A 26,195-nucleotide genomic window follows, 5' to 3' on the forward strand; every position below is an offset into this window, starting at 1 on the left:
CAAAATAAAGCTCTTTTACAATCAAACGAAATTTTTAATTCTAAAAATATGTCTTGTTAAGATTTCAGTTTACCAGAACCAACAGAAACGATAATAAAAAATATCAATACTGACAATAATTAAAGAATATTTTGTAAACATAAATTCCATGAAATGTTTTCCCAACTCACTCATGATCAACGTCGATTTTTCAAGAAATAATAAAACTTGAAAAAAAAATTTTTGTCATCGATGGTCCTGGTGGATCTGGAAAAACTTTTTTATACAAAACATTAATTTATTATTTTATATCAACTGAAAAAAAAATTCTTACAATGGCTTGGACAGGTATTGCTTCTATTTTGCTCTCAAAGAGAATGACCATTTACAGAACTGTCAGACTTCCTTTAGACTTAAGCACCATAAAAAGTGTATTCTTCCTTTTTAGCCAGATAAACAAAAATTACGTTATGTAGAAGTAATTATTTGGGATGAAGCTTCTATGATACCGAAAAAAGCGTTAGAAATTGTTGATAGGACTTTAAAAGATTTATCTAGTAGTAATAAACCTTTTGGAAATAAAATAATAATCTTAGGTAGAGACTTTCGTCAAATTCTCCCAGTAGTAAAAAACGGAAGCAAAATTACTATTGTTCAAGAAATCTTAAAATTTTCCAATTTTTAGGCTTTATTTGATATTTTTCATTTAAAAAATAATATATGTTCAATTAATAAAAAATGTTTTTCATTGCTACTGGATATAGGAGAAGGCAAAATTAGAACTTTTATAATTCCTCAACTTTGAAAACAAATTATGTATGTTCTATAATTTTCAATAATAATGATGATTCTTTTATAAGTAAAGCTATATTAACATCTCACAATGAATACACTCATTTTTTAAACAAAAAAATTTTTAATTATATGATAGAAACATTAGTAACGTACTATAGTATTGATAGAGCAACTCACGAAGGAGTAGATAAATCAGACGATAATGTTTATATTAATTTCACTACAGAATATTTAAATAGTATTAAAAAAGGTCTTCCTCCACATAAATCGAATTTGAAAATTAACGCTATTGTTATGTTGATACGAAACTTAAACATATCTGAAGGACTTTGCAATGGTACAAGATTACGAATTACAAAATTATTTAAATACAACATCGAAGCTGAAATAATCACAGGTGAAAAAAAAGGAAATAAAGTCTTTCTTCAAAAAATAACACTACAAACAAACAATTCTTCTTCACTACCATTTACATTGTACAAAAAACAATTTCCATTTACCTTAGCTTTTTCTATGACTATTAATAAATCTCAAGGTCAAAGTTTTGATTCCTTAGGAGTATACCTTAAAAAACCATTATTTTGTCATGGGCAATTATATGTTGCATTGTCTAGACGTAAAAGCCCAACAAAATTTTTATTCAAATTGAATCAGAAAACAAATTTGAAATTAAAAACATTATTTGGAATGAAATTTTAGAGTAACAAAAAAACTATTCTATAGCTCATTACTATTTGTATACTTTCTTGCAAATTTTCTCTTTAATCAAAAAAGCAAATAGCAGTACAGTCTAGTACCCAGATTTATGTAATCATAAACAATCCGTTTTTTGTAATATGTTTTTAGATACACCATCATGGATGCAAAATTTTATCAGTGTGACAAATTTAACTCAAAATTTTTAAATCAAGAGTGTCTATCATCGCGAAAAAATTCACAATAAAAAATTTTTTGTACGTGATCTGTGTAGCATTATAATATTAGACAAGAAAAACTATTTGCGTCACACAAAAGAATGCCAAAACATTAAAAAAAATTTGAAGTGTATTCAATGCGAAGAAAGTTTCAAAAGAAATTATCACTTACAGAGACATTTAAAAAGTCATGAAAAAAACGTTTAAAAAAATAATTGTAACAAAATTTTTTGTTATGGTCAAATAAAATTATATGTGAAAATTAGACTACTTGTAACAGTTAATACATAAGGCTTTACGAATATATTTACATTATACATGGGGAAGCTGGGAGGGAGCTGGGGTGAGTAGGGAGGTGATCTGGAGGGGAGCTGGGGGAGGTGGGGGAAGTAGGGGTGAGCTGGCAAAAAAGTAAGATTACTCGAAAAATGCAAGAAAATAAAATATTAACTACCTTATTTTGGGGGAGAACTGAGGGGGAGCTGGGGGAGGAGCGGGGGGGAGCAAATCCTCACTCTAACTCTCACGACTATATAATATAGGAAGATATACATCCATAAAAGTTGTTTTTAACAAAACTAAAATGTTAGGTAAATTTGATGTGCTGAGTTTATATTTTTTAAGGAATTTCTGAAGCCCTCATTCACAAGCAATAAATAGTATTTTTTCTGATGAATCTGTAGCCTTGAAAAATTCTGAGATTCAGATATAAAAATGGTAAAGTTTTTTTTTGTGCAACATACATTTTATATGACAGTCGTTAAGTAATACTGTCCTGTACTCATACTTAAACCATATCAAACTAAGTAATGTTAGCTTTTGACTGATACTTCATGTTAAATACACATTAAATATATTTATGTCTTGCTATATCAAAAGTATATGAAAATGTTAAAGCAAAAGTCAATTTTACTTAGTTTGATTTTGTTAAAGTACGAGTACTAAACAATATTATAATACGAGTGTCATACTAAATGTGTGTTGTGCAGAAAAAACTTGACCGTTTTTACGTTTGGATTTTAGAAACTTTCCAGGCTATGCAGATTCATTAGGAAAAACACTATTCGTTGCCAGTGTCTTAGAAATTCCTTACAAAATATGAACTTAACTCATAAAACCAAACTAACATTTTAGTTTTGTTACTAGCTATTTTCATAGGGATGTCATAACTTTTCAGAAAAACACCATTTATATAAGTTTATTTTTAAAAAACTTAATAGCAATAGATATCACTTATATTAGAGATTTCTGGATAGAAACAGAATCTATAAATTATAGCAACGGTAATCTACAATGGTCTTGCTAAATTTCTACTTAAAGTTGCTTATATCAAGATGTTTTGAATATATCAATATGGGCAGAGGTTAAGGTATTTTTAAAAGTCATTCGTAAATTCACCGATTGAAATACATTTTCTGAAAAAATACAGTAACAGGATTCTCATTTTTAATGCTTTTTTCTTTTCCTTTCTTTTATTAAACCACTTTATTGTATCACTGTCAGCAGTTTTTTCTTTAAGTTAATTACATACAATAAATGACTCTTTGTAACAAAATTTTAAGATGAAACACTAAGTAATTATACGCATCGAAAATTTCTTATTTTACTATTTCTTAAAAACTGATTATTAATGTATAATTATTATTTACTACTAAAATCGCTGAGTTAAATGAGGCTTAGATTTACAGCTTGTTATTCAAGGCACTCCGAAGAAATAATAAGAATTTTTCATCCTACTGGTCAGTTTATGTTGGTACTATTACAGCTGTGTTAGACGATTTATTCTAAACATTGAAAGTATTAAAAAAAATAATAAAATTTATTGGTGATAATTAGTTTATTTATTACAAATCTTAATTGAAATAGTGACATTAAAGTGCTCACGTTCAAGACGCACTAAATTCAGGGTTAGCATAGTAGGATATCAATGTATACTAGACATCTAAATTTCTTGCCACCGAGTGGGTATCCTACCTTAGCAACACCACGTCTTTGATATCGTTATTTAAAATGGTTGGGTACATAAGTACATACATACATGTATGACTTTAATTTACTACATAAATTTTATTTTTCGTATTATTAATTGTATATAGAGAGATTTTAATGTGAGAGACTCATCTACTCCCCCCTTTTCTGAGGAACCGTTGTATGACGAGGTCATATTTAATTTTAAGCTGAAAAACACCAAAACTCGACTCAATATAAAATTTGATGTTTTAGGCTCGTTTTACTGCCCTGTGTACGTGTATTTGTCTTTCATTATGTTTCATGCAAGGAGAGAGGAAAGTATGACGAAAAATATAGCCAGTGAGACGAGCAAAGAGAAGTGCGAGCGGGAAAAGCGAGAATTATAAGAAGAAATGTGTAATTAAAGGACCATAAGTAATGTTAACGTTAATACTGTGTGTGCGGGTATATATATGTGTATATTTTGGTATGAATTTGTAGGTTGGTGGAAAATACATGGTTTGTCAATTTGTAGCGATTATCTTTGTTATTAATTGTATTTTGTACCGTATTCTTCGTAAAATTGTAATGCACCAGGAATAGGGAGTGCGTGTGTGTATACGTGTTTTTAAGGGAAACAACGAGACGTGTGCGAGCTAGGTTGTATAAGATAAGTAGGGGAAAGGAAGAGATAGAAGAGATTTCAAGGCAGTAGGACGTGAGCAGGGATACTGAAATAACTCATAAACGGGCCTTCGAGAGGAAAGGATGTAAATCGTGTGCCCCATCGAGATGTCGTCCAACCTACGTCCATCACTAGCTCATGGCGATCTACGGGAAGCAACATCTGCAGCCTGGCTGGGGACTACGCAATTACGAGAGTCAAAATGGCAGTGGGTGACATCGGAAGGACACGACGCTGATACCTTTCCTGGAGATGGTGGTCTCAAGGTATTTCGCGCAGTACGAGGTAAGGTTAGCGAACAGTAAAGAAGTAAGGAAAAGGAACATAGTATGTGGCGCCAAGGTGACATTGGTGTAGGACATGTCAAGGGTAAGGGTAAGAAGCGGGTGTGTGGATGAGTGTGTGTGGTTGAAGGTACTGTGGATTTATTTGCGATTGAGGAGAAGAGTAAGAAGTGTTAACGAAGGGTTGACCTTACTAAGAGAGTGAGATAGCGAGAGAGAGTGATAATAAAGCAGAAGAAAGAGAAACGCGTACGTGAGAGCGAGAATCAGGTTGTCCGAGAGAAAGACGTTTGGGTCGTGGAGGAGAGCTTGGTGGGCGTGATCGCTTCAATCGCGGGTGAGCCAATGTATTTGGGATGGCGGGAAACTACAGAACTGTTAAAAAGGTGTGTCGAAAGTGTGTGTGCGTATTCAAAGAGCCGTCTGAGCTCGGAAGTTGGTGAGAGGCTGCTTGCCTGTGGCAAGGGGGTTGTGAGACCCATAGAAAGAACGAAGCTCTATAAAAATAAGTACTGCATTCATGTTGTTAAATAGAACAAAAACTTGAAAAACGAATAAAATAAAAAAAAAACTTGTTTAGTACTCACAGTGGTTAAACTTCGTGAGAACGTCGTGTATAAATACAGTACTCACGAAGTTTAGCCATTGTGAGTTCTGAACTAATGTTAATTTATTTTTTATTTTTTTCTTTGTTTTCCAAGTTATTGCTTTACTCAACTACATGAATGCAGTACCTATTCTTATAGAGATTCGTTTTTTCTCTGGGTCTCACGACCCCCTAGTTACCTGAGAAATTGTGTTTCTTTATACTCATTTTATGTTTAAAGAACTTCGTTCTTACCGTGGGTCCCATGACTTTTTATTTAATATCCTTTTTTTTTGTCTCTTTTTTCTTATTGTATTTTTTTTTTTTTTTTTTAATGTGTTTCTTTTGATTTTTTTTAATTTTTTTTTTTTTATTTTTCATTTCATTACTTTTTTTTTTAAATTCATTTTCTTTTTTTTTTTTTTTTTTTTTTTTTTCACGCTAAATATATCGTTAACAGTTTTACGACCATCTCTGATAAGCTACGACTACGTTTTTCGTTTTTCTGTAAAACTAGTTTATGTGCAGTAAAAGACATGTTATACTTTTTTTTGAGGATGCGTTTTATAATTAAAAAAAATATAAGGAAACGATCTGTTAAAAGCTCCCAATGATCAGTATGATAGATGACTACTATATAAACCTATAAAATTTTGAAATTAATCCTAATAATTAATTTATAATTAATAATAATTCATTAATAATTAAAATAAATAAATAAGTTGTTTTTTAATAAAATAAAAAAAAAGGATCAAGTATTAGTAAAAGCGCATATATAGGTAAATCCATATGAAAAAAACAATTGCCAGCGTTGCTACATGTTTGCGCTCCTTCTACCTTTCTAAACTTTCCCCCCGCTCAACGTGATGAACGTTTTTAATTCAAAAAAATCACCTTAGTCTCGAAGATAACAATTATGAAAAAAAAATACGCAATAAAAATTAATGACTGTATTCATAGAACCTCGTATGAATAAACCATTAATAGAAAAATGATGAAAAAAATGTAAGACTGTCGGAAAAAAGTTGGGAAATTGTGAAAATTATGAAAAAATTGTAAAAATAATTATTTAATAATTATATAAAAATTTACAGCTTAATAAAAATTGAATAAATATTTATTAATGTATGGATAAGCTACTGCTTCACAAAAATTGTGTTTAAGTTTGGAAAATAATTATGAAAAAAAAAAAAATTGTTAATTGTAAAATTAATTAGGTAACTAATATAACATATCATCATCGAATCAAATTAATTCATAATCAGTAAATTAATATTTTAATTAAAATTCAGTTACGAACCACCGTGTAAGTAGAAGAAACCAAAATATCTATGTTGGGGGCGCTCGTAGCAGAGTGGGTAAGATACTCGGCTCGTATGCAGAAGGTCGAAGGCTCAAATCTTTTGGATAGTGTTTTTTTTTTTTTTCACTTGTAAAAGAAAAAAATTTCAAGTTGATTAAAAATTATTGTAGGGAAAAAAAACCATGATTGAATGAAACATTATCTACTTGGTGTGTGTGCTTTGATGGTGAAGTGTAAATGGTGGGGCGAGGCAAAACGGGAAGTGATGAGAGGAGGTGTGCAGGAGACTAGCACAGCACGGTTAGAAGAGACAGGGTGAGGGGAAGTGTGTAGGGGACTGATAGTGAGGGTGATGGGGTAAGGGGGGAAATAAGATAAATGAGAAAGAAGAGACTTTCGGTAAGCGACTTCCGTTTCATAGAAATCTGTCGTTTTTAAAATTGCAGCCCCACAAGCACGCGATATATAGAACTTCGTTCTAAAAAAAAATTATTTTATCGCATCTTGTACTGACAACAAATACATTAACTGTGGTCTCTGTTTTACCTTCAGTGAACTTTGGCTCATAAGTCGTTAGGGGAATTGTTGTTGGGTGCCCGATGATTTTTACTGGGCGTAACGGTAAAAATTATTAAGGTTAGGTAAAAAGTTCTGTGTGACGATCTAGTCCCACGTTTACCGTTCCACACGGTAATTTTTATGGGCATTTACAATAAAATTTATAAAAAATTTCTCTGAGTGCATTAGTTACATAAGCAGTATATAAATTAACGAGTTAGTAAAAAAAAGTATGTATGGGCAATGGGATGCGAGGAAATATAGATAAATCAGAAAGTGGGCGCTTGTATTTACTCAAGTGATATAATGTTGTTATGGTTACGGAATTAAAAAACTTATAAGACAGAAATGACTATATAGAGCAAATTGCGATACAGATGAAATCTATCGAGGTTATGCAAATTTATAAAAATGGCTGTTCTGCGATACGAGTTTTTGTGTGAGGTTTGCAATCGTAAGATTATCGTTATTTTAGTCTTACTACAAATAAGGTTCCTATTTTTGGAACGATTGGGAGGTCGCTTGCTCTATCCACCACCGTCAAGTATCACCGTAAATGGGAGCCTGTGTGGTGATAAAGGGCTGGAATCTTCCGTCACGTTAGAATTTGTTACTAGCTTCAAGTATAATTATTAGTGCTTTCGACTTTAGGGCCCTTAAATAAAAAAACCACTAGAGCATCAGCGTTCGGCGTTTTATACTTTGGCTCAACGCTACTTTTCAGAAAAAGGAGAAAATTTAATCTTTTTTTCTTCTCAGTCCTTTTTTCGTTATTGATTTGTAGTATTAATTTACCAATCGTTGCGCCATTGGTAACATAAATTGTTACACCGTAGACTCACTAGCATGCCATACTGATAAGTTCAGCTTGTGGTCATGAACAAAGGAAGTTTAATCCCTTTCTTCAATTTCTTTTTTTTTTCTTATTTTTAATATGGTGTTAAATGCATCCGTGCATAATGTATTACATGATTGCAAAAGTGTAGTTGATATATACCTTACAAATCCACAAATTTCTAACATATAAAATTGAAAAATTTTTAATAAAAGGGGGAACAAGATTACTATTATATATGTTTATGTTGAGTAATTGTGAAAAGTTTTTTAGCATTTACGGCTCACTTTACTCTAAGGGTATATTTCTGATGGAATACATTTACAGTCGTTATAACTAATTAAGTGCATAAATCTTGTGTAGGTATTTTTTAAGCGTTTTAAGTTAGACGTTTTTTTTTATAAATATAATAAAGTGTTTTTATAAATTAAAAAACGTATTGTTTTACAATCACTTATTAGAGTCTGTTCAGTTCTCTCCAAAGTCATAGTAGATTTAGTGATGAATCCCGAAAAATTAAGTATTAGCCACAATTAATTCATGACATTTTAATACAATGTACGACAAAATGTAGACTTATAACTATAGCAGTAGTAATTTTTTTTAGTTACTAAGTTAAGGACTAATAGATTTTTCTATCATAGATGTTTTTACAACACTAAACACTGAAAAAAATATTTAGCTCTAGTGAGATAATGAATGCTTGTTCCATAAACATTTTTATCTTTAATTATATATCACGTTTAGAAACGTTCTAAAAACTGTTCTTTAGGATAAGAGTTGTTGTTAGAGCTTATATTACTGCTTTATTTTGAAATTGCTAATATAATGAGACTTGTAAGGAAATATTAGAGTCATGGAGAATTCATAATTTCTTAGTACAAATTTGAGAGACAAACCTCATTGAGTTTACATTTACTAATACATAATAAAGAAGAGTATGAAATCTTTTTGTATGCGGCAGAAAATTGAACAAACATTATGTTTTACACATACATACAACAAATGTACAAAAAATGTAGTTATTACAATTTTCATGATCCAACTTGAGGAAATATGTATTTGTTAACATGAGTTTTATATGGGATTTTCAGTTTAATGAATTGATGACAAATAGTTCTTTGGACTTTTGATCATAAATTATATCAAAAAGTCAGTTGTCTCTTAAGTCTTTCGAGAATTTATTTACGAACAAAAAATGCATCAAATATTTCAATATAAATTTACAAACATTGTAAACGTAAGATATACATTAAATAAAATTCTCATATGAGAAATGTTATCTTATTACCTTTATACAGTCTTTATCTAGTAATAACCATACGTGTATAAAATTTAAGCTGAATGTGCCACAAACTTCTCAGTAGAATATAATGAATAGTGGCATAGGGATTTTATGCTACCCTAATAACTATGTTAAGTCAATTAAGCCAACTGATTGATAAATCAATAATAAGCTCTGGAAACCGTGATACAAATACAAACAGGCACGAGAAAACTTTACAATGATGCGAGAAGAAACAAATTCATCATTTACATAATAGTTATATAATTTATATAATATTTATATAAAATTTATATAATTGATATAATAAATACAACACTTTAGCAGCTCAATATAAAACTAATTTACTATGAATAAATGGAAATCAATCTTTGACAAAATTTATGTTAATTGTAGAAGGATAGGATTGGTTGGGGTGAAAATGAAATACAAACATATGATTTATGAGCCAGTGTCAGAGATATAATTTATGGTTGAAAAGAGGACACTCTTGCAAAAAAGCCCCCTAAGAGAAAAAAAACGGTCGATACAAAAGAAAATAACGACCTTTTTTAAATTGACGTATAGATGTGCATGTGTAGGAGTGTAAGCCTGTACGTGTAAGTATGCACCCATATTGTTTTTCTTTTTGTCTTCGTACCACGGTTCCGCGAATGTGGATGTTTGCCATGAGTGCTCACAGCATGTGAATATTTATGCAGCACGTGGCTTTAATTTAGTGATTCAGACAAACACAAAGACAGTTATGCGAGAAAATGCTAACACGTTGCGATGAAACAGAAATAAATATAAAATTATCCAAGAAAAGCAACTTATACAATTTCTTAGAAGAAAACTGAAGATGGCTCTGTACACTCTTTGCTCACTTGATGGTTGTCGATTTTTAGTCACTTTTAACTAAATTTATGGAAATAAACTAAAATAAAAAATTTAGAAAAATAACATATTTTAGACACTTGTGAATTATGACATTTTACTTTACGTCCTGTTTTTTCCTGTATTTATGTTTTTTTATTCTTACCTTCGTTGGGAATTATTTCGAAAATATAATTTCCACAGTTTATGGCTTTGTTGGATGAAAAAAGTGAAAGTTAAAATGTATTTGATTCTTAAACGTTTTACATCGCATTGTAACTCTTTAGTATATCGTTAATAGGAGCATGTCTTACAACAGTTATAGCTCGTGTGCAGTGCAACAACACACTTGTGCAAGTATATGTTAATACTTAGGTCCTTACAGAGCTACAATAGATGACTCTAAATCAAGTTCCTTACACACGTTGTATAAAAAAATCGTATTCACTCCGAGAATATATCTGGAGGGGATAAAATGACTTGCACCAGTGTCCATGGTGCCGATTGAGTGAAACACAGGGGACCATCAGGGCATCAAAAGTACATAGTTTGTAGATATTTCTAAATATCTAACAAAAGTAAGCATTTAATGGTTATACATAAAGCGTAAGACAGATCGTGAATTGAATTATTAGTAAATACCTTTTTATCCCATGTCAATCAGTGCTTGCTGTCATTACAGTCACTAAAAGTTTGACAAACTCAAGCAAGAACTGTGCGGTGTGTCTGCTTAACTATATGTATGAAAAAAAAAAACAAAAACAAAAAAAAACAGTTTCGAAAGAGATTCGAACCACCGTCCTCTTGTATACTGGTTGAGACGTTGAGACCCTTACCCACTCTACTACTAATAGGCCTGGTAATAGAAATGTGATTACTACATATTATGATACAGTTCGTCACTTATTTTCAATGTAAATTCTTATTTATTGTGTATTTATTTATTGAGTTTTATTTTACATTGAATAAATAAATTATTTGATAAAAAATATTTTTTTGAACATGTATTTTTAAACAATTTGGAAATAAGTATAAATATTAGCAGAGCAGCTTTTATATGTATTAATAAGCATTCATTGATTTATCATTTATTTGTTACTAGTAAAATAAATAAATTATTGCTTACACATTTTTATACTTTTTTATAATTTCATATTTAAAAAAAAAATTTCCGTACTGTGTAAATACAATAATTAATTTTTGTTCGGTTTTTTTCTTTCATAACTTTTTCTTTGTAATTGAGAACAAAATTTAGAGAGGTAGAAGGAGCGCAAATATATGTAGCAACGCTGGAAATTATTTTTCTCATATGGATAAGCTTACATGAACGCTTTGACGTATTCTTGACCCCTTCTTTTTTAAGGTACTAAAAAAAAAAGGAATTATAGATCTATTTTAAAATTAAACTGGTTTATCTAAAAGTAATCGTTCATACAAACAAACATTGGGGGTATAATACAGCTCTTATAAATACGATTGTAAGTGATTTTTCCACAAGGTTACACGTTAAACTGCAAATTTTTAAAATTATACGTAAGAAAGAGGGTACGGTTGAACAATCTGCAATTTATTTTGGGAACTTCTAGAAATATTTTTAGAATACATTTGATACTTTAATAATATCTTTTATAAAAACCAATGTACCATGAATGTCCTGAAACAACATTTACTGGCATGTACTACTATGCTATCGAAGAAAGTGATAATACAGGATGGTTTGTCTTAATTTTTAAGATGCATTTATATTTTGAATATTAAATATGGACTAGAAATAAGTGTGTCAACGTATGTGATAAATGTGAGCGTGACGTTACAGATGTAATCAGCGTAGGCAGTAAGTAAGCACTTGTTATGAAACCATTGGCAGTTTCGATGAAAGTGCACAGTCTTGTACTGGCCAGCCTTCATATTGTTTGTGTTGTATTGTGCAATAATGTATGTATTGTATATAATTGTTTATTTATTAAATATTAAAATATTTAATAAAACCACACCCAGCTAACTTAGATATACTTTTCTTAACGATAATCGCACCAACTTTGTACACAGTATTGTTTCATGATAGATATATTTCTATTTATAATTATTATCTAGATGTATTATTTGCCATATAATTTTGTAGAATTATAACTTCTTACTTGGGTACCTAAGCACCCACTGTCCTCTGGTTTTTCTAGTCCAGGGCCTTTTTTTAGCTTGAATAAGAACTATAAGTATGTTTTTGCATCACGATGTTGATTACTTTTCTGTTCTGACACAACCACGAAAATATTTTGTGACAGCTTACTCTAAGATTAAATCAAGAAAACAATTTTAGTTTAATGTATTTACAGGGCAGAAAAATTTTTTTTATACAATCATAAAAAATATCAGTTTTCGATTATTTTCATCTATGAGTTAAAATAGTAGATTCATAATTAGTTAAAAGTTATGCATGTAAGAGCACAGTCTTTATTTGGGATCCCAAAATACAGTTTTTGTCCAGACTAAGACAACAGGTGAAGCTTTCACCTGGACTTAAGGAAAAGGTATGGTCTTTCTCCAGGCTTTGAAGCAGAGCATAGTTCTCGTCTAGGCCATCAATACATAATCACATAGCTGATCCCGCAATCCATAACATAGATATCTTAATCTGAATGAGCATGCAAAGTGTTTTGACTCAAAGTTTTCTAATAATGATTTCAACTACTTTAGGAATGGTATAGAAAACTGACAGAAGTAATTTAGTTTTTAGTACTTAAATGTGCAAGTTAATTAAATTGGCGAGTACAAAAAAATAACCCCTGAAAAGACTTGGTGGTGTGATTTGCTCATAACTAGATTCTTACGTATAAAAACGTAGTTGTGTACAGTACATAGAGACTGTGTATAATTTGAAAATTTAGTTTAAAACTTTTGATGCTAACTATTTTTGGGAAATATTCTATACGATCTCTTGTAAAAACGGTATGGCACGCAGAATTTTTAGAGTATTAAAGATTGCTGTTTTCAAAGAAGCAGAGATAATTTAGAGTTCAATTAAGCATTCAAAGATAAAAACCTGAGAAAATTGTAGTGTCACAAATAAAAACTGATCAAAACGAAGTAAAAAAGTGTAAAGTATTTAGAGTGCAAGGACTTTGAAATAACCAATAACTAGCCTAGCAAACACTTTTTTATGACTCCTTGTAAGCTTTTTATGTCCAATGCGTTGTATACATGTAAATGTGAGTTTTAACCTAGATTTTTACTTGTTTTTTCATTTATAAGTACTTTCATATCCACTAAATGGTTAATTAAAGAACAATAATGTTATCCTTGTATATATATTCGCCTCATAAAACAATGTGACTTTAATCTTGACGTTATTTATTGAGATATCAACAGATGAAGAGGCAAAAAACTTGTGCACCCATTAGATACCATGGTGAATTGAAAAATACATTTTTATTAATAACTCGCTTTCAAAGCTGTGAACAGTCTTGAAATTTTTACTCAAGCTTTGTCTTACCATAGTTTACCTACATTTTGAATAACATAAGAATCTTGAAGTTATTACACATAAAGGAAATACTCCCTTAAACAATCGACACCATACAGTAATCGTAATCGTAAAATCAGTAGAATTTTGTAAGGAAGTGGATAGTCTGCACTAGCAGAATTTTCATGAAAGTACAACATTACTGACACCATACTAGAACGTCAAATAACACCATCAGCGTGACAAAAAAAGGTGTATTTATTCTTTAATGCTGTATTTATTCTTCTCTGGTACGTTTTGAAAAAAATTTAAATATAAATACAAGCACAAGATAGGACAAGATTTTTGATAATTTTTAACGTTTTTGCTTCAATTTTAGGTTCAATTTGAATTTATATACTCTAAGCTGTAAAATCTGATTTTTGTGGAGAATGTGTATCCACTATTTTTACACATTCAAAATAATGATGAAAATCAAAATTATCTACAAATTATATAAAAAGTTTCTACCAACTTACTGGTAGCAAATTTTTTCATTAACATTTCCTAATTTGCTCGAAGGGTTGGCGTGCTGGGGATAAAGAGTGCTTCGCATGGTGGCAGACGATTTTTAAAAGTGAGGACGCCTAATGCTTGTTGGGATGGATACTTTTTTGAAAAATGCCTTATCACGCTTACTGTTGCGTTGTTACATGTAAAAATTCGGGGTGAAGTAGCACAGTTAGGTTCTATGATTTTCCCCGTTAAAAAAAAGTGTTTAAAGTCGGCCAAGGTGTATAAATGATGTACGAAGGAACAAATGAACCCCACTTTTGTATCTGTGAAAGGAATTAGTTCTTGATATAGATATACTAATAACATGAAAACGTCCGCAGAGTTCTCAATCCCCGTCATACCCGAGTACGTTTATTGTAACTTTCTTGTATTTAAAGTATGATTTTTGTGATGAAAACTTCTAGATATTAAGTAAAACATATAATTAATTACATATTAATATGAAACACAGTTAAGTTTTTGCCAATAAAAATATACGTACATACAATTTCTGTCATATTTCTGTATATTACAATGCTAAAGCGTCATCACTGTTTGAAAGGGGGGTACCACGTGACCCATCTATATCTGTTAACCCTCGGAGTGAATAACTGTATTTTTTAATGATTTATCAAGTTGATAGGTACTTCATAAATATTTTATGTTTTCTAGTTTTAATTGACTCGTGTTCATTGTAAAAATTTATTGAATCAACCTTAAATTACCTTATTTATTATGAGATAACAGCAAATAAAAAAAACTATCTACATTGAATTTAAGTTATCAAGTTAAAAAAGGCTTAGACGTATGTGTAACAAATTTTCTACAGACAAAACTAATAACACACTTATAAAATCTTAGGATAAAAGTAATTCGTCCACTTATTTACCATAAATGTACAATATGTCTACATAAATCAATAGTAAAGTATATAAAAGACTGACCGTTATTACACATTGAAATTCCACGATCCATGGCATAGCTGATGAAGGCCATAATGATGCCAAGTAGCGCAAGGAAGACCCAGTCTTCCCCAAGGCGTGCACCAGTGTGCTTCCAGGCAAAGGCCAATAGGGTGATAAGCTTACGGGTAAACGGACCTTGTCTTGATTTGCTGAATTTCTGAGCGCGTACCTTGTCGAAATTGTTGCGCAGAAGCTTGTCATTGCGCAGCCGGCGTGCCTCCTCCTTTGCATACTCGCCAAGATCCTTCGTGTACCGGCCATACATCTGTGGCGAGACACATACATGCATACAACTTTTACATATATTGCTCAATGATCGTGCGTATCGGTTACTTATGGTCATACTTGGCGATTTTCATGCTCGTGGTTAATATTAGGTTCGTACAAGATTTGTGCCGTTGGGTGCTGGCCCTGATCCTGGCATCAGCGCTTGGAAGACAAAAATGGGTTATTTTACCAGGAAAATTGATGAGTTTTTAAAACTTTTTCAGTTGAAAAAAACTTGCGTATCTAATTGTTGAATGTGCATTATGATTGTGACCCATGCAAGTGAAGCCCTGGTATACGACATCGCGATCATTTCTTTATTAGACGAACTATGAAAAGCAATTTGTAAGAGCGATAAGCATTGATTTTTAGGTATTAATAATAACAAATCTTAGTAATAATAATAAATGTATGAATAATCAGATCATCGGCATACTTGCTTGTCCTTGTCTACTGCTTCAAGCCGCTTACTCGTATGAAGCAAAAGCATTGTAGTCACGATTTGAAAAAATCAACGGTCATTTAGTTTATATTATAATGAGCTTTTACATTTATGTCGAAGATACGATAATATAATGTATAAAAGGCTAACCTATCACGGTACAAAAAAGAAAAAACCAATAGGGATTACGAGGTCAGCTTATTTTCCATGAAAAACGAGATAACACAGCAAACATTTTGTGTGAAGATTTCTTATAGATATCAACGTATCACAATATCCTCTAATTTCAACCTGAAAGATATCAGTAAAGGCAAAAGTTTTCAGATGGGTATAAGATATTTACAAGATGTCTATACGAAATTTTCAGATAAAACGTTTGCTGGAAAAGCACTAAGTTGGAGAGTGTTATCAAAATGGAACATCGAAACTGTTTTACTTAATAGATGTTGTTGCTGTCGAAAGACGCATGTGATAATAGTATAAAGTGGCTTACCAAATTATAAACTACATTGTTTTTTAATGACAGTTGGTCATTAGAAAAAAAATTGAATGTACGAGCTGTAGACATCTGTTTTCTATATTAGTTGGTGATAATTTGACAAGTTTATTTAATAAAAAAAGAAAAAAAGGCACATTTAAGTAAGTCTTGTGATAACCTTGTTGACCTAATCCTCAAGTGATCATTTGATGAAAATTTTACTAATTCCAAAGTTATGGAGAACGATTATAACTCTTGTGTTAGAAAAGCTACAACCTTGGATCTAAACAGAATTATTTGAATGATGCAAAAATAAAGGAAACTTTTGTTCCAATCACAACAGATAAGTATCAAATTTTCTAGATTTTTGTATAGGATTACGTTGATCTAAATAAGATCAACAAGAACATTGCTATTTTACTTAAGAAAGTGACTAGGTAAGAAAGAAGTAGGTACTGCCCGAGCATCTGAACACGTTATTGCCATCATTGCCCCCTCCTCACATATATACATTTAAGATAGTAAATAACTGTTTACATAGATGCTTCTTCAAAATTTTAACTATAATGTAGGTTTATGGAACCAACCAACTATTTTGATAACTAAGTAGTAATGTATTTAAATATGAGATTCTAAGGTAAGCAGCAGCGATAAAAGGCTACTTAACTATGCTCTTGAGGCAACTGATCGCCCACTTTAGGTGAACAGTTCATCCAACTTAGGTGAACAAAAGCACCAACCACTTAGGGGTGCTATTCATAGTACAGCTGCAAAGTTAGTCCACCTAATTTTATTTGAGCGTAGGTGCTATTATCTCGACGATAGCGCTAAAACTAAAAGGTTTAAAATATGTTTGAATTCAAAAATTTCAATTTTAAATTGACGAAAAACATTTTTTTTTAATGACTATCAAAATATACTTTAACATCTTGGCTTTTATGTTCCCATCTAAAAAAATAAAATCTGGTGAGTTATGTCATCAGTTTATAATATGTAATACAACTATCACATATCCTTTGATTCACCGTACATCATGTTTCTTGGTACTTAGTAGTCATAAAACAATAAAGCACCTTATATCATTGGCATAATCCAGTAATCAGTTACATTGAACGTCTACCTATTATATTCCAATCACGTGATAAAATTACCTCAAATGTCGGTAATTTTTCGTTAAATTCAGACTAGCGTGAAAAAAGTATATTATAGAGAATAAAACAATGCCAATCAATTGCAATTAAATCAAACAAAAAATGTTTTTCGCTAAGAGCTCAAAAAAAATGGCAAAAATGTTAAGACACGGTTTTTAGCGTCGGAAACACATGCCAAGCTTAAAAAAAAATTTAAAAAACATAGAAGCATGCGTAGCAAAAAGATAAGCAAAATAAGTTTTAGTCGATCTTAATGGGTCCAGTGGTTTCCCTGCAAAATGCAAGGAACCTCGTTTTTTGAGCCAATATTCAAAAATGAATAACTCTCTTTTGCATAAACATTAAAAGCTGAAATTTATCAGAGTTGTAGCTTTAGTTATTTTCAAAAAACACACCAAATTTTAGCAAGATCCAATGAATGATTTTTGCAAACTGCAGCTAAATTAAAAAAACGGTACTGTAGCAAAATTGCTTCAAAAAATCTGTTTACAACGTTAGATGCAATTTTTTGCTGGATTATATTCTTTAATACTTACTCTACAATTTACCAAAGTATCGAGTTTTTTTGCAGTATGGAAGTTGCTAATTTGTCTCTAAGATATCATTATTTTTGAGAGCGTTTGAACGTAGTTGCTCGGTAACACCAGAACCGAGCTACGGAAAATGGACGTGGCCTATGTGTCGGCAGATACGGCACGGCAACTCATTGCTCTACACACGCCCTACTGTCGTATTAAAAAAAAAATGCCCATGTGGTTTATCATTTTGTAAGCAACTTCCACACTGCAAAAAAATTTGATTCTTTTGTAAGTAGAAAAGTAGGTATTAAGGAATATGATTTCGTAAAAAGATTGCATCTCGGGTCATAAGCAACTTTTTTTAGGATGTTTTGCCAAAGTCCTTTTTTTGCATTTAACAGCGGTTTGCAAAAACTATTTATCTGATCTTGCTAAAATTCAGTGTGATTATTGAAGATAACTGCTAAGTATATTGTTAATCTATACCAACGTGTACATATACAAGTATATGTATGAGTGTAAACTAAGGGTCCCATCTCTGCCAAATTTTAAATGCATGATGTATGTGGACGCATCTGTTCGTCGAAACATGCGTTTCAGTTTTGAAATGTAAGAGACTCTATGCAGGTTATCACAGATAAAAAAAAGTGTCAATCTTACACTGAGAAGCTTACGAGAAGTTTTTGTAAATGTGATCAAAAACATACTGGTGTTAAAAGAGTATACTTCCGAGGAGAGAGAAGAATCAAAAAATATATAAGAATTAAGAGAGGAAATTAGCAACTCCAAAATGGTGGAAATTTTGATACATGTGTTTGATGACCAAGATTATGCACACTCGAAAAAAAAATGTTTTCAAAGTTAAAAAAATGTTCAAAGGTGATAGAAAAAGAAAAAATATCGATGGACAAAGAAGACAAACGGACCGAGAACAGTTTAAAGGTCGTAAATTATGTTTACAGTGCTATTTCGAATAAGCAGCTGGAATTTGTCAGTAATTTGGACACGGCATTCAAGACTATAAAAAAGTTTGATGTTATGTATTCACAGGAATTAACAGCTTTGCAGATAATATGCTGGAATAAGCTGGAGAAAATCTGGTTGAAGTATTTTCAAAAACTATCAGTTTTTATTATTCAATTTGAAAAATCAGTAAACAAGTTGAAAGCAGCTGGTGCTACAGTAAATAGAAAAGAAAAGTTGAATTATTTATGAAGAACATTATTAAAATCGTATAGTTATATGAGTAATTTATAAGACACGTTAAAATCGGAAGATCAAACAGCTAGCTATGTGATTAATAAAATTACAATGTTAAAAATCAAAAACAAAAGTAAAAGAACTCACACAAGGGTAAAATCGAATGTTTTTGTGTCAAAATCAAACGGTCATGAGAATTAAGAAAGAGCCTGTTACGGCTGTGACGAAATTCGAAATTTCAAGAAAGATTGCCCGAAAGTAAACAATGCTGGCTATGGTCGTCGAGCACAAAGGGGCAGACGCCAACAATACCATGAAAACGGTGCACATCAAGAAGCAGAGGTAGAGGCAGAGGCTTGAGCGTACAATGAGGTAGAGGCCACGTGTCACAACACGATACTTGAAAACAAGGCAACGGCTCACTTGCGTTTTCTGTGAAGATCGTTGAGTCTACTGCGATGCATAGCAAAATGCAACGTAAACGTATGGACTAGGTTTTAGATAGTGATTATACTAATAATGTGGTAAATCGAGATGATGTTTTCATAAATTTTATGGAATTAAAAAATTCAGTAAACGTAAACATTGGAGACGGTAGAAGTTTGAAAGCGACTAAAATAGGAAAGGTTTTGAGTTAATTTAAAGTGTACGATAAATTAGTAAGAATTTAAATGTCTTATATATACAATGTTACGGTAATTAAAGAAAATTTATTAAGTTTATTAAAAGTAACGACTACAAATAAAGTTATTGCTTAAAAATATATGGCAAAAATAGGTAAATTGTACAGAGTGCAAAGTGAGAATCGAAATGATTAGAAGATTAACGTTAATACTATAAATACCAAAAATAATGATAAAATTACTGGAAAAATGACCTCGTATTTTAGGGCATCTCAATTTTAAATATTTGAATGTTTTATGTAAAAGTGAATTAACAGAAGGTCTGCCAAAAGAAATTGAGAGTGATTTTATGAAATGTGCTATTTGTTTTGAAAATAACATGCACAATTTACCATTAAAAAATAATAGACAAAAGCCCAAGGAAATTTTAGAACTAGTACATACTGATCTGAATGGGCCTTACAATACTACTGGATTGAATGAGGAAAAATATTTTTTTACTTTTATTGATGACTGTAGTAAAATAGCCAGAGTATACCCAATGAAATCGAAAAATCAAGTCTATTACTGTTTTGTTTTATATGTAAATAGATTTGAAAATATAACCGCAAAAAAAATAAAAAAATAATGATGTAACAGTAAAAAGAATTACCAGAATAAAAGAACTTTTGATTTAGTAAAAGAAAAAAGAATAAATCTAGATGCATGCCCACTGTATATGCACAAATTAAATGGTACTGCCTAAAGATATAATAGAAGCATTATATAAATTGCTATATGTTTTTTATCTGAAGCTAGAATAGATAAAAAGTTTTGTCTGGAAGAAATATGCATGGTAGCATTTTAAAAAAACAGGACGCTTGCCAATACTGCTGATTCAAAAACTTCTTTCTTTAGTGTAAAACCTGATGTTAAACATGAAAAAATATATGGAAGCAGGGTATTTTTACACGTATTTAAACATAGAAGGAGGTCGAAATAGGATAGAAAAGCAGATTAAGGAATCCTTGTAGGTTATGAAAACTTAGAATATAGAGTTTTGATAAATAATAGGATTATTGTAGCAAGACATATTGATGTAGTTCAAAAAGATAAATAATGTATTGGATTAAAGGATAATTATGATGACGAATTAAAAAATTAAAATAAAATTGTAGATGACAAATCCAAGTCAAGCGACAAATTTTATGATGCTGAGTATAAAAACGACATTGATCTCACTGAAAGAGAAAATTGATGTCAAAATCACAAAGAGAACACTGTTAACAGTAGACCGTAAAGAAATGTGTAGCGTCAAGAAATATACGATGATAGTGATGTGTATAGTACCATTTATGTTAATTATTGTAGTGCAGGAAATCCTAAAAGTTTTGATGGAGCGATGAAAAGTTTTAAATCTGATAACTAAAAAATTCAATGAAAAGAGAAATTGATTATTCAAATAAAAATAAGACTTGGACGTTGGTGGATAATCCAATAAATAAGAAAGTTTTAGATGTCAAATGAGTGTAAAGATGAAAACCAATTTCAAGCTAGGTTAGTAGTTACAGGGTTTTTATCAAAAGAAAATTATTGAAGATATTTATTCTTCTGTAGCTAAGACGCAAGCTTCAAAAAGTTTGTTATCTTATTGTTGTCATGAAGGTTTGATTATCGATCAGACTGATGTGGAAACTGCATTTTTTAATACTAAAGTTCAATTAGAGGTGTATGTAAAACAATCTCGAGGCTTTTAAAAAAATTGTGATAAAGTATAAATTGCAAGAAGCATTGTATGGTTTGAAAAAAAGTCCTAGAGATTGGTACAAATGATTCAATGAGTTTATAAAATGTTTAAAATTTAGAAATAGTAAAATTGATTATTGCTTATATTTTATGAACAATGGAAAAGATAAAATATATATATTGCTCTTTTCGTTGATAATTTATTAATTTGCTGCAAGAGTCAAAATATCATTGATGTAATTAAAAGAAAAATGTCAGAAAGATTTGGGAAAAGTGATAAGTTATTAAGGAATAAATATTAGCTATGACCAAAAGAATATTAAAATGTTTTTGTCAGAATAATTATATTGAGTCTTTGACTAATAAGTAGAAGCTTGTAAATATAAGGTTATATAATACTGTGATAAAAGTAAATTTAAAATTGGATTAAGCAGAAAAAGTATAAAATGATTTAAAATATAAAAATTTGCTATGTAATAAGATTTTTAGGTAGTGTGGTTTATTGGAAAACGTTCAAACAAAACAGTGTAACAAAGTCTTCCACTTTAGAAGAGTATGTTGCTTTGTCAAAGGCTGTAAGTAAATTAAAGTTAATAAGAGATTTAGTAGACGTTTTTCAGTTAAAGATGAATGAACTGATAGAAATTTATGAATACAATTCAAGAGCTTGAAGCATTGCGGAATTCGAAAATTTTAGTGACTGACTGGGTCAGGTATTGAGGTGCATTATCATTATATTCGTAAAAAATATTCAAAAGAAATTATTGACAGAGTAAAAGTAAAATCAGAAAGTAATAAAACAGATATTTTTACAAAATTACTTCGAAGCTTGAAATTTGAAAAAATCAGAAGTATGTTACATTCGGCTCAATGAATAAGTTGTGTTAATATAAATGTAAGGAGGTGTGTTGAGTATATTGTACATTTATACTAACGTGTATATATAAGTCTATGTAACTATACAGCAACAATTTTTATTGGTAAAACTTTGAATTATACAGCCATGACACAATTAATAAATAAGCATATGTCTGAGAGATGAGCTAGGGGTGCCATTTCTGGCAAATTTTAGTTCCATCATATATGCGGACGCTTGATGCTCGAACGCGGGCACAAGAGAGATCTCGTCTGTCCGTCAAAGCATGCAGTTGTGTGCATGTAAGAGTGGCTAACTTGGCACTCTGTATACGTTTTTTTCTACTTATTGAATACATATTTTTTATTAACCAATAAGTGCTCATTTCCCGATCCACTAAATAAGTTTCACATTATATTAAAAATTACTCGAACAACAACTTTTTCGAATTTCAGTTCTTAACGTTTATGCAAAAGACAGTTATTAATTCTTGAACATTAGATAAAAAAATGAGGTTATCTTTATTTTGCCAGAAAACCACTGAACCAATTACGATAATATTGGTCTTTCTGATTCAAAGGTGAGGCGAGTGGTCTACAAGCCACATGAAGAGACTGAGAGAGATGAGAGTTGCGGTATTTCCCATTTGTCCGTGCGTAAAATAGGATATGCATTTTCGCATTTTTTATTTACTAAGGACACAACTACTATTTGTAAAGTCGACTATTTAAAAATTTCAAGAAATTAATTTTTTTTGTGTTGCATGATTCAGAACACAATAAAAAATAGTAGCACATATCTATATCCATGTTTTTACATTTTCTTAGGGTCGAATGTGACACTATGACTAGTTTTTTTTTGTTTTTTTTTTTTTAATTTACTGTTTGTTTTGAACGATAAAAATTGTGTTTTGCCACTTTTTCCAACTTTTTTGAAGCTTTCGTGGAAAATATGTTTTGTTCGATTTTATTATAATCGATTTGCATATTTTAATTTTTTACAACAGATTTTTTTTAAGTAGTTAGAATTTTCATTGCCAGCGACTTAATTCCATCCTACTACAACTCAAAATTCATATGCTTGCAGATGCTTTGTTTCAATTCATATAATAGTTATGGAAATTAGTATTTGTATAATATGAATAAAAACTATAATATTTATGTAAGAGTTATCTGACAACTCATTAGAGCTTGTATGATCAATTTCACCTTATTGACCTAATAATACAAACTTAATGTTTTGTGTTTATATCAATCATCACGCTTTGCAGAATTAATGATTAGTCAAAACGTATAGATATGCCACAATCAATATGTTAAAAGTTATAGTTTGTCTAAAAGTTTTTTGTACGTTAAGTCCCACTGTAAAATACAAAACTTGACATTTTAAAACCAATTTCATGACTTTACAAGTCAAAAGTTGTTGCACGTTAGACTTTTTCTGATTTTCATTGTGCAGTATTGTAATTTTTAATATTATAAGCTGTTGTAGGAAATTGAAAATAAGGAATTTATGATTTCTTATTCCAAATGCGTAAGCGTTTTGCCACTAATTTGAAAAATGTATTTCAAATAATGACAAACATTTATGCTTAGGTATGGTTATAATTTCTATTATAAGAGGACATAAGTATAGAAAGGAAAAATGTACAATCTTATTAACAAACTTTATATGATTTTTTTTTTAACTTGAGTCATACAGTCCCAACAAATTCGTTATTAATTACTGTTACTTATAATCATTAGTCTACGAATAATATATATCATAATATTCCAAACTTGCCTAACCTTTCATTTTTGTTAAAAGTAGTTCTTATAGGTTAATAAATACTTCAAAGTGTTGCCAAATTGCTATGTTAAAAAATAGGACATACACTAGAATTTTTAACCTTAAAGAGGTAAAAAGTTAAACATCCTCTGCCTCTAATTATAGGGCAAAACCTCACTAATATTACTCAGCTCAATGTGTCCTGACGAACGGATTTAGTGTACTGCAAACACTTTTTCCAGTAAAATGATTTCAAATTTAAAATACAACTTATCCACTGAAATACGTATTATTACGTACCAGTAACGACGAGTTAATATCCTTAACGTGTTCTTTGTCAAGAGTGAGAACGCCACTGTTCACAGTTTGGTACACTCATATAGAGGAAAAACGATCTGTGACGTCCCTACTCTTAATACCGTTCAGTTTAGTAGCATCCTGCGACGCAGCGGAGAAAGCAATTAAAACTTTTAAAAATAGTTATTTTTGTAAGAATGTGACAACAAATTTAAAAAACCATAGCCAGATATTCTTTTAATTATTGACCGAATCTGCACATTATAACGGGAGTATCTCCTGGAGAGCTACAAACTGGCAGAACATATTTTAATAGATGTAATTAATTAGTAGTACAGATAGCTCTTTCTGTATCAATCAACACTGACAATAAACGTGTGCCTCAAACTTGCATGTTCATTGCTTTATCTCAATAAGTTACAGACGTCTCCAGAGCTTTCACAGTCTAAATAACTACAAACTCTCATTAGTAGAAATTTTTAATACTGTTTATTTAACATAGATACATTATAATAAGATCAATATGTGTTTAAAATGTGAAGGACATCGAAAATAATTATTTCTATGAAGTTTTTTATACAGCAAGTTCTTTTGGAACGTAAACTTGAAATAATTACGAATCGTTTGATGAATCTGATCATTTCCGGTACAATCGTGCCAGGAAAAAAAATGGTTGTGTACTGAAAGTTGAGTGACAGGCATTGACTTACTAGAGAACGGTAGGGATTTTGGAAGTAGAGAGAAAGTAAGCAAGCATATGTAGAGAAAGAGGATAGTCAAGTTTGTGCCTAGTGTGCAGATACGATGCAGACGTTGCGATAATGATATAATTTTCATCATCCCTGACGGTAAAGTTTGTTGTTTACATCTGCTTAGTAAGACGTAAAGCGACAAATGTACGGCCACAGGCCTTCTTTACGGCCGCTGAGCGAGGCGCTTCTACGAGGTCCATGCTCTAAATGCACTCTGAATATCTATCTGTATATACGAGACCTACAACGAATATGAAACTGTGTGGTTACGGTGGCGCAATGGTAGAGTTGCAGTTCTGTCGATCTCCAAGGTTAAGCAGCATTTGGCACGGTTAGTACTTAGATGGATGACCGTTCAAGTCTCGCCGTTTCGCCTGTACTGTTAATTCTCGTGGGTCGATTAACTGTTTCTCTGACGCTTCGTCTACATGATCATAGGTGTAACTGAGTTGGCCCTCGTGTATATCCGTGTAAACATCTGGTCATAACTCAGGTGCACTGATGGCTTAATAAACACTGTGCTTGTATTAAAGAAAGCCATGTCTGAGCCTACAGGCGATGATGAATAAGAAAAAAAAAAGAACTTAACTATTTATATAGATGTACATGCTGAAAGAATCGGAACGATCGAAAAACCGATCACGAAAAAAACATACTCATTATTGGGCATGTTCAATTATCCATCGTTTGTTCGTTCAGACTCCATTAGGACCTTGGTGTGTAGGACCAATATTTATAAAGAACGTACTGTTCACCAAGCGATTCATTTTCCCCTTTGTCAACCAAATCAACCTATTGAACAAATTTTCCTATATGGGATAACGAAAAGTCGTATGTGTCGAGTGTGTCCCCTGAGGGGAAGCCAAAGGCGACATCACGTGGCCATCCACCAGCCACTTTACGGTCTTGTGACGTAGCATACTATTATTTAACATGTCTTATTCTCCATAAAAAAATATGCAATGTTGAAGTAAAACAGCATTAAGGTAGTTTACAAAAATCTGTTGTTCTACCTCAGTTTTTGATGCTGTCAAAAAGACCCCTGTCTAGTTTTCATCAAGTATATAGATAGATTTATATATTTAACTACTTAAAGACATAGATTTTCTTTACCATGTAGTTTATCATTAT

General features: G+C 31.1%; 1 protein-coding gene across 4 annotated transcripts in view; it reads right to left on the reverse strand.

Annotated features, from left to right (window-relative positions):
* ClC-a (chloride channel protein 2) overlaps window positions 1-26,195 on the reverse strand; it is a 546,687-nt gene that overhangs the window by 282,384 nt on the left and 238,108 nt on the right. For all 4 annotated transcript variants that reach the window (XM_089595612.1, XM_089595611.1, XM_023391243.2 and 1 more), the window contains exon 2: window positions 14,968-15,253. In XM_089595612.1, the coding sequence (XP_089451738.1) occupies window positions 14,968-15,253 (286 nt within the window). The remainder of the gene's footprint in view (window positions 1-14,967; window positions 15,254-26,195) is intronic.

Source organism: Copidosoma floridanum, unplaced genomic scaffold, assembly GCF_036245765.1.
Source record: "Copidosoma floridanum isolate Cflo_tuat_1 unplaced genomic scaffold, Cflo_Japanese_pri ptg000026l, whole genome shotgun sequence".
In the NCBI taxonomy this organism is placed as follows: domain Eukaryota; kingdom Metazoa; phylum Arthropoda; class Insecta; order Hymenoptera; family Encyrtidae; genus Copidosoma; species Copidosoma floridanum.